The sequence below is a fragment of the Cornus florida genome, unplaced genomic scaffold, assembly GCF_030987335.1.
Source record: "Cornus florida cultivar Cherokee Brave unplaced genomic scaffold, ASM3098733v1 CherokeeBrave_3.0.0_Hap2_Chr01, whole genome shotgun sequence".
Taxonomy (NCBI): domain Eukaryota; kingdom Viridiplantae; phylum Streptophyta; class Magnoliopsida; order Cornales; family Cornaceae; genus Cornus; species Cornus florida.
In genome coordinates, this window is record NW_026775571.1 from 111,080,636 (window position 1) to 111,091,258 (window position 10,623).

Sequence of the window (10,623 nt, forward strand, 5' to 3'; positions counted from 1 at the left end):
TAAAATAAGGCATTTATACTTTTGGTCCCAAATTTGTTAGAGTAGTTACGAGTAATCTCGCCACTGATTGATGGAGGGTGAACAACTTCGGAAGAAAAGAGAAAAAGGATTTAACAAAAGGTAATTTGAATAGGTCGCCGAGGTTGTAACGATTATTTAAACATGTATAAATAATAAAATTGTAAAATACTAATAGAGTAGCATAACAAATTGAAGTTATTCCTGAAATGAGTCAAAGACACTTTATGTACACATCCACCAATGTCCTCCTGTATGTAACAAAAACAAATAGTGTCAGTGTGTGAGCGGGGCTCAGAATTTTATAATGTGACCTCCCCGTATCATTCACTCTCCCTCCTACCCTTTTTTCTTAGAATAAATTATCAGTGCCCTAGACCCCTATTAATTCTTACATCACCCCACCCACTTCAATGAAAATGATAGGTTTCTTCCCTCCTCTCGGATATGTAAGTTGTTAGGGTGCGACTGGACAGGGAAGAGTGAATAAAAAAGAAATGATTGTATTAATTACGAGAGAGACGAAAAAAAAAAAAAAGAATAATAATAATTTATATTTATATTTGGATAGATAGGAAAGAAAAGAAAATAATTGATAGTCATTCAGGTTTGAATCAGATAGAGGAAAGAAAAGAAAGGATAATACAAATTATTATCCTACCCTTTTATAACTGTAAGTGGTTAGCTGGGACTTGAATAGAATAATAAATCTGTATATTTATTTATGAAGGGTAGTTTTGATATTATCAAAATACCATTAAACCGTTTTCTCTTCCGATCTTCTCAATTTTAAAGAGATGGCAAATGAGGGATAGGAAGGAATATCTCTCCCTATCTTTTCTTTTTTCTCCATTTAACCCACCCAAACACACTTGAGCCTTATCCTTTATTTTCTTTTCTCTCCCAATTCCTCCAAATCATCCCATCCAAACACACCATTAGTGCCACACATATTTTTATAGAGAGAGATATATATTTCTCTCTCCACATACCTTATATTTGTTACGAGTAATGATAAACATTGTGCCACTTGACTAGTCCGATGTCTCATATAAAGCAGGTGAACCTTCATTACTTTGGTGAAACACTTAATAGTCGAGTATCGCAAAATTTACAAATTTTCATTGAAGGACTATTGCATTTCACCCTCAACTATTACAATTTACAAAAGAGAGTAATCTTACTTTTGTTGAAGTCATTTTAATATTTATTAAAAATAAAATGTAATTGTGGAGGAAGATGGTATTATGACTTTAATAGAAGTTAATATTTCATTTCTTGATAAAGAAAGATTATATAAAATTGAGTGACTCAAAACTTTATTCTTGGATTGCGAATAACTTTTTCAATCATTAAAGTACTTGATATAGCTATTCAAGAGAACATTTATTTTAACAAAAAAATCAATCTATTGTTTTAATAATAGGAACAACGGTTACAAAACTCAATACTCCATAACAAAAGTAGATGAATCTACACTTTTCATTTCAATATTGTGCCTAGATATTCTCAAATGCATTGAGGAAGACAAATAGTATCCTAACATCAGATTGGGTCAGAATCTAGGCTTATGGCACATATGGTAGTAATTTATTTAGTTTAGGGTACCTTTCAGAAGGCTGACACTATATGTCAAGAATTAGGTGTAACTCTAATATTAATTATAACAGATTTTGACGTTTATTTTCTAATTTAAAATTTTAAATTGTTGGTTAGTGTTATATATTCATCCTTATATGCCTTATTCATTTTTTATTCAAATTTAACGTAAGATGAGCCCTTTAATTTTTTTAAAAGGTAAGAATTAAATAAATAATTTATAACTCTTATTACGAGAAGGCTCTCTCAATAATTGTAATATTATTTTCTCTTTAAACAATTCTTAACCTAAGTTCATGCACATTTGATCCCATAAAATCATTATATATCATTTACAAATGCCTCAAATGCATGTAGGGCTCCAAACCCTAGATTATGTGCCCCATCCGCCTAGTTTCACCATCCTCCATTAACAAACAAATAACAATATAAAAAGTAATCCATCTCTGGCTTATCAATAGACTTAATTAATTAATTAATTAATTAATGTCCAAAGTCCTATGCAAATTGCAAAGTGAGGGAGGGGGGTTTACCATTAATTATTGTTTGTAACTTTTAAGGAGTCCTAAACACCTACTAATTATAATGTCTTTTGTCTTTCTTAAAAGAATTTGAGATAAAAATGTGTGTCCAAAACACTTTATAAATAATAATAATATTATGTAACACTTTATATGTATCAGCATTAATCAATTGGGTCCCTCAGTGGATTGTGGCTTGAAGCTTCATTCACATGGATTGTTTCCATTGTCCGTGGCCCATGTCCTATTGGTGGTTGTTTGTGGCATGATGTAAATGTCTTTGGTGTGTGGGGTTTAGACCACTTGGACATTTTGTTACCTAAAATATATGAACTGGTTGACTCGCGTACATCTTTGACCACACTATCCACGTGGCAACAAAGGACATGCACCGACCCATCATTCAATATGAGAGAGGAAGTACCAATGTTCAATTTTGATCTCACTCTTTCACAAAACTCACTGAGTTGACTCAGTAACATAAGGTTTGAGTTCGGATGGCAAATAAAGGAAATCGAGTTGTTTTAAGGAAGTGGTTCAGTCTATGAACATCACACATTTTTGAGTAATATATATTGATTTGGTATGTCTGCAAGAATAGTTGGTTGAGTTAACTCGTTTGAGTTCCGAGTCGGCGTGTGAGAACCATCATGAACAATAAATTCACCAACTAAGATGGTAATGTACTTTAATGCCCTTTTTGATTTCCTGGTTGTGCTCCAGTAGTACAACTATTCACTTGGTCATGTACCTTTCTCAGGCAGAACAAATTGAACAATATTAGGTAACTGACTCAATCTAATGTCTGCTTTTATGTTAGATCAATATTAATTGTAAACATTCATTCTCTCAAGGCAATAGGTCATTATCTGCACTTTGATCCCACCACAACGCCTCATATGTTTTTGATTAATGTGTCTTCCGGATTATGATTATGTGCAAAGACAACAATTTTAAAGCAATTCATACAATTCTTTTTAATATGTATCGTTTTCATGTTCTAACCACGTTCTGCGTCTCTTTTCAAATTTATAATCATGTGCCAAGACCACGGTTTTAAGTTTCTGAATCCTTGAATTTCAACTACAAATTTTCAAACTCTAAATTTTGCAATAATTGAAAAACTTTTGTCATCCCTAACTTGACCCTAACACTTCACAAGAATCACGAGTGTTCAAGGAAGACAACAACTTTAATATTTGTTTGAATTTCATGACCCGTATATATATATTAACATAAACATGCTTGTATATATACATAATTACATATATATATATATGTGTGTGTGTATGTGTGTGTGTGTGTGTGTGTGTGGGTGTATTGTCATGGGTGATTTGATTCTGAATGGAAAAGAGCAAAAGGGAGTCTGGGAAGTGGGACCTATATGAAGAGAATAACTAAGTTTGTTGGGGCAATTTCAAACTATAGGGCTTTGACTATAATGGGGGATTTGATATTTTAGCATTCTTTTATGGACCCACCGTTTCTATCTTTCTACCAATCTTTGAAAGTTTTGGTCTGCAAAGTTTCCTTTTTTATTCTCTTTCCATTTTTTTTTCAAACATGAGGACACTTTTTTACTTGATTTAACTGTATAGTTGGTATGGCCACTATTTGAATTGGGCTTATTCAAAAATCTCAATCATACTCGATGTAAATCATACTTTCAATTGGATTTCTTGACCACGGAGTGTGTGGACAAAAAGCAAGACATAGAGTGTGTGATAAGACATGGTTAGTTGGTAACCTTTTAATGTGTGGCTAGCTTATAAGTTAACAAGAAGTTAATTCAAAGAAACATCTTAATCATAATTATCTCACATTTTATATAAGTTAAAATAGTTATGAAATTTTCTTGAAATCACTCTTGGGAATTTGTTCGATAATTATTCAGTTCATATAGGACGCGAGAATGATATGATTTCAGTGATGAATTATGGAGTATTCTCGTAAATTTGGACACTATCACCTTTATCAGTAAATAAGTAAATAAAATAAGAATATATATGAGAGAGCTATATGACAACTTATGTGGCTGGCCATTCCGATTTCAAGCAAGTAAACACAAGATTATTTAAGGTTTCGTTTAATTGTAAAAATGGTTATCAATACCTAAAATCAACTGTACCCATTACCAATAAGCTAATCATGACTTCAAAGCAAGGTGCTCCCAAAAATGATATAATATAAATGTAAATTTCAATCCAACTTGATGAACAGATCGTCACATTTTGGGTTGGGTCAATTTGTCTTAATATGTTGAAACTATCTAAATTTGTCTTAATTGGGTTGGGCCAATTTGAATATGGTGAAACTGTCTAAACTCAAAGACACTAATCTCATCCATGCTAGGCCCAATCCATTCTCCACCCAAAGCCTATAAGGGGCTGATGAGCATTTAACATGTTGCAAAAATTGGGACCAACAATTGTTGACAAACTTCTGAATGAAAAAAAACTAAAGGTCAAGCCCAAGAGAAAGGGGCCCAAGCCCAATCATAACTAAGGCTTAGGCCGAAATGTCAGTTTCCAGAAATTGAAGACATTCAAACAAAATTGAATCGCATCAATGAAAAATAATAATATGCATGCTAAGAGAGAAATCTAAAACTATTTAGAGTTAAATATCATATCATTATGTTCTTTATAAATATTATATTATTTTATTTTTATTTTTATCTATATCTTTATCCATTTAATCGCTGCTTGATGTATTTAATAATTGTATTAATTAATTTTGTCAAGCATCAAATCGGTGCATTATAAAGTTAGAAATGGAGAATGATTAGTTTTAAGAGTATCATATTTTTATTTATTTATTTTAAATGAGCTCAAGGCAAAATAGAATGGGTTGAGTCATTCGATTTACATAATTCAATCTACATGCATTCATTTATGGGTTGCTCTAATAATAGGGTAAGCCGAATTATTGTGAGTAATGATGTGATTTATCGATATCTCTGATTGGAATTAGTATTATTAAAAAAAAATTTAAGAGAGGAAAAATAATAATAATAATAATAATTCTATTTGCACTCACTCACTGTGTCGAACACTCGAACCAGAGTCGGGGATTCACTTGCCAAACACATTTTGGCTGCAAGTTTTTACAGCTTTGAACTTACAAACAAAGCAGAGGACGGAGGTCGATACATGTATTCGACGCGTAAGTTCGCAAACCCTAATCTAAGTTTCCTGCTTGAAACCACAATATTGGAATTCAATCTTCTTTTCTGCATTTTCATCAACTGAAATGTTCTTTAATTTCAATTCAGGCACTACAATAAGAGAAACCCTAATTATATATATCACAACTTTGGAGATTTCTTGCAGTTCTATACATGTATCATAGAAGAAAGGTTGTGTTTACTGGGAAAGAGCTAACTTGTAAATCCAGAAGCCCTTTTTGTGCACACCCCTTACCCTGTAGTAGACTTATTGTTTTTTATTCATCATGGTCATCAAGAAATCTTAACTCCAGTTCACAAATCAACACTAATAGAAGTGTCCAATGTATGGATAAAGGTGATTTTGATGATGCTGAACGTGGGTATGTTAGAGTTGAAAAAAAGGGTTATCAGGAATCTAGAAATTCGAATTCATATGATAGAGAAAATTATTATTTCAATAAATCGGATGACGATGTTGAATCAGAAGAAGAAGAAGAAGAAGAAGAAGAGGCTGGGCGTGACAGTGATGATGATTTTAGGGTTTTGAATTCTTTTAGTAGGAATCGCCAACAAAATGAAGACATGAAAAAGCTTGAAGGAGATGATGATGCATTGAGACACCCTTTGGTGAAAGAAACTTGTAGGTTGATCGATCTTCGGTCAGCGTGGACTCCTAAGCGTGAAGGGGAATTGAGGAATTTACTTAGAAGCCTCAAACCTCAGCAAGTTTGTGCTGTCTTGCAGTCTCAGGCTGATGAGCGGCTAGCTTTGAAATTTTTCTACTGGGCTGCCCGGCAATGGCGGTACCGGCATGACCCGATAGTGTACTATGCAATGCTTCAAGTCCTTAGTAAGACTAAGTTGTGTCAGGGTGCTAAGCGGGTGCTTCGTCTTATGAAACGGAGAAGAATTGAGTGCCGGCCTGAAGCTTTTGGTTTTGTGATGGTCTCTTATAGCCGAGCTGGCAATTTGAGGAATGCAATGCGGGTACTGAATTTGATGCAAAAAGCGGGAGTTGAACCTGATTTGTCGATATGTAACACAGCGATTTATGTTTTGGTGAAAGGGAATAGGTTGGAGAAGGCATTGAGGTTCTTGAATCGGATGCAAGTTGTTGGAATTGCACCTAATGTTATCACATATAATTGCTTAATAAAGGGTTATTGTGATGTGCACCGGGTTGAAGATGCAATGGAGCTGATCGCTGAAATGCCATTCAAGGGTTGTTCCCCAGATAAAGTAAGTTACTATACTGTGATGGGTTTTCTTTGCCAGGATAAAAGGATCAAAGAAGTGAGGGAGCTGATGGAGAAGATGTTGAAAGATAGTAATTTGTTACCAGACCAGGTTACTTATAATACTCTTATCCATATGCTCTCCAAGCATGGTCATGGAGATGAGGCACTAGAATTTTTAAGGGAAGCAGAAAGAAGTGGATTCTGCATTGACAAGGTTGGATACAGTGCAATAGTTCATTCATTCTGTCAGGGGAGAAGAATAGAAAGGGCGAAAGAACTTGTTAATGAAATGTTCTCAAAGGGGCACATTCCTGATGTTGTGACTTACACTGTTCTTGTCAATGGGTTTTGTCTTGTAGGGATGGTGGATCAAGCTAAAAAGTTGCTTCAACAGATGTACAAGCATGGATGCAAGCCTAATACTGTATCATATACAGCTTTGTTAAACGGGCTTTGTCGGAATGGGAACTCTTCGGAGGCAAGAGAGATGCTCAACATGAGTGAAGAGGAATGGTGGATCCCCAATGCCATCACATACAGTGTTGTGATGCATGGTCTTCGCAGGGAAGGGAAATTATCTGAGGCCTGTGATATGGTGAGGCAAATGATCAGAAAGGACTTTTTTCCTACCCCAGTTGAAATTAACTTACTGATTCAGTCTCTTTGTTATGAGGGGAGAGTGGGTGATGCCAAGAAATTCATGGAGGAGTGTCTCCATAAGGGGTGTGCTATTAATGTGGTGAATTTTACTACTGTAATTCATGGATTTTGTCGGAAGGATGACTTGGATGCTGCTCTCTCATTGCTTGATGATATGTATTTGAGTAACAAACACCCTGATGTGATTACATATACAACAGTTATAAACGCGTTAGGAAAGAAAGGCAGAATAGAAGAGGCAACTGAACTAACCAAGAAAATGCTACATAGAGGTTTGGTTCCTACCCAAGTTACATACCGCACTATCATCCATTGGTTCTGTCGGCATGATAAGGTGGAAGATTTGTTGAAATTATTAGAGAAGATGCTTTCAAAGCAAGACTGCAGAACAGTATATAATCAGATCATTGAAAAGCTTTGTAGTTTCGGAAACCCTGATGAGGCTTATAAACTCTTAGGGAAGGTTCTGAGAACAGCTTCAAGAATCGATGCAAATACTTGCCACATGCTTATGGAGAGTTATTTGAGGAAAAAGAAACCTCTGTCGTCATATAAGGTTGGTTGTCGAATGTTTGACCGAAATCTAATTCCCGATTTAAAGTTATGTGAGAAGGTGAGTAAGAGGTTGATGTTAGAGGGGAAAGCAGATGAGGCAGATAAGCTTTTGATACAATTTGTAGAGCGTGGGTGTATTTCACCTAAGGATCACCAGGTCTTCAAAGCTAGGGAGGGATTTTCTGGTTGAACTCTAGCAGACACTTTTTTTAATTTTTTTATATTCATCATTCTGCTTTTGGAACCTCATCCTGAACTTATTCGTGGTAAGTTCACCAGCAGACATGTTGGAAGGAACATGAGAGGCGACTGATAAGCTTATGTTTTGGTTTCTGGAGCTTGTTTCATCATCGGATGTTGGAAATATATCTCAATGAGAGTCATTCATGGTAAGACCATCTTGCTTCATCCTTGTTCAACTTTCAAAAAATCATGTTCATATTTCATTTTTGCTGTTTCTTTTCAATTTATATTTTCGAGTCGGAATGTTTTGATCTGTAGAAAAATCCTTCTGTTGCTGTTTAACTTTCAAGCTTTAGGAAGTTTGGATGTCCCATGGAAAATGATTTGTCTCAAGAACCATTGCATTTCAGGTTGAACTTTTTGAAGTGAGTTCATCAAATTTGAGTAGTCATTAAAGGCATCAATTCTAGTTTGCTTTTTGAACACGCGGAATTTCATTCTGCTATGCCTTCAATGGTGATTTTGAAATGTCACTTATCTCTTGATTCTTTTTGAAGCTAGTTCTCAGCAGTGACTTAATAGTTTGTATATATCTGCTTATTTGTATTTTCAAACTTAGGATGTGTGATCTCTCATTGTTTTGATCGACCCAAAAGTCAATTAGTTCTTCTTTTGATTTGTTTAGTTGCCAGTGTGCTGGAATTGCATCCCCCTTGCTGTTCTGCCTAAGAAGCTCAGTTGTCACTTATCAGCATACAGCTTTATGCATTATCTTTGGTCACTCAAGCAATGCACTGGATCACTTATTTTATGGTTTTCATCACTTTCTCCTTTCCAGTGGCAATTCTTGAGCAGGGTAGAAAACAGACATAGAAAATAGTTCGCCAATCAATACTCAATAGTTGAAGAATATTTTGCTGTATATTCTATTTTTTATGTCCTTCATTAATATCTTTTGCATTAAAGTGTTTTAAACTGACTTGATTTCGGATACGTGCGAGTGAAACTTTTGTAATTATATGATTTCATGAGTAGAGCTTCTGTATGACATGTACAATTTAAATTGGTTTTGATATTGCTTCATTTGTTCTACATTTCTAATTTGAATTCTTCTGTTTGAGCTATAGCGTTGCTTGGGGCGATTCTGAAAGGGACAGATGGTGGTCCGGAGGATCATCACAGGGGGAATTAAAATCTTGTGGAAATTTATACACAATTTCTTCACATAATTCAGAACTAATTGAATAAAAAATTATTCTTCATGTGATTGAGACTTTTAAAGGGCATGGACCAATTTGTTGACAGTATGCATCATATGGCTGTGATGAGAAATTTCAATTTCAGTGCTACCGCCGGCTCTCTGCTCCTTCCTTCCCAAACAAAGTATCCGACTCTCCATCGTAATTCAAGCATATTCAGAATTCCCATTGTGAAACTATGATGGCAATGTCTGCTTTGTTGTTAATTAACACAATCTGTGAAGTCAAAAGGAAAAAAGAAAAGATTAGGCGGAAAAGATGTTATGGTTATGAGAAACGATGGGGCTTTGAGTTGCTTTTGCTTTTACATTGAATAAATAAGGACGACATTTTCTGTTGGAAGACACCATATGGAAACTTCTACCATGTCTGAGGTATCCACTGCCGAAGATGCTACTGTTGTTTAATACAATTACTCTAATCCCATTACAAATCATGTTTGCAGCTAATGTATCAGCCAAATCACTTAGGGTGCCTTCTGAACATATTGTCAAGATCAAGCCCTTACATGTGTTTTGTATAACAATTGCAATTAATTATGTTTGATCGTACTATGTTTTCAGTATCTTCATGGGTATAGCCCCAATAGATGCCAAAGATGAGTGTTCTGATAAGTTCATGGAAAAAACCAAAGCATTGATCTCGTGTCTGCCATTTGTTTACTTACACCTAACATAAACTAGAAGCAAGTTTTGGATGGCAAGGCCACCTTTTTTCTTAATTTGCAAACTTGAGGGGTAACTGGATCACACTCTTCCTAAATTGTATCTACTTATCTTTATTGCAAACATGAGGAGGGTGTGAGTGTAAATCACCTAAATTTTATTATGTCCTTTTATAAATTTATACCTTTTATTTTTATTTCAATATAAATAACTGTTTTTTATATTTGAAACGAATAGCTGAGTTTGTCGTAATAGTTATAGGTAATATTAGAGAGAGAGGGAGGGCTAGAGCGAGAGTACCATTTCTTGGTAACCACTCCACTTCTTTTGGGTGCAAATCCTCTGAAGTGAATTGCGGTGTGGTCTCCTATGGTGCAGCCTTAAAGGCGCGTTTGGCTTGACATCAAAACAGATTAAGTCAAACAGTGTCAACCCTAGTTACATGTATTTAATACTATATACCCGGGTTAACCCCATCTGTATTATAGTACACACTCCAAGTTAAAATATATACTATAAACCTCCAAATTCTCTCACACGCTATCCTGCAGCACCAAAGTACCAGAAACAAAATTTTGATTAAGGTTTCATCTTCAAAGATCTGTGTGAGTTGGGGTTTCTTAAGCCAAGAAGATGTTGTCTAGGTATGCTTCAAGAGAACAATATCAACTCTCACTCCAAGCCCTAACTCTAACTCTAACTCGATAGCAGGAGATTTCAAAAACAATCACAAATCAAGCCCTAAATCCCTCGAAA

General features: G+C 35.0%; 1 protein-coding gene across 2 annotated transcripts; it reads left to right on the forward strand.

The window, feature by feature from the left end:
* The first annotated feature begins 5,178 nt into the window (after window positions 1-5,178).
* On the forward strand, window positions 5,179-9,767 carry LOC132313820 (pentatricopeptide repeat-containing protein At1g09900). Of its 2 annotated transcripts, XM_059812771.1 has the most exons (3): window positions 5,179-5,303; window positions 5,413-8,149; window positions 8,629-9,063. In XM_059812771.1, exon 2 carries the CDS (start codon window positions 5,479-5,481, stop codon window positions 7,948-7,950), a length of 2,472 nt encoding a protein of 823 aa, XP_059668754.1. In that variant the 5' UTR covers window positions 5,179-5,303; window positions 5,413-5,478; the 3' UTR covers window positions 7,951-8,149; window positions 8,629-9,063. The 2 variants fall into 2 exon arrangements, with proteins under 2 accessions (XP_059668754.1, XP_059668749.1); XM_059812766.1 differs by lacking the exon at window positions 8,629-9,063 and adding an exon at window positions 9,071-9,767 and having other exon boundaries at window positions 5,179-8,149.
* The last annotated feature ends 856 nt before the right edge of the window (window positions 9,768-10,623 follow it).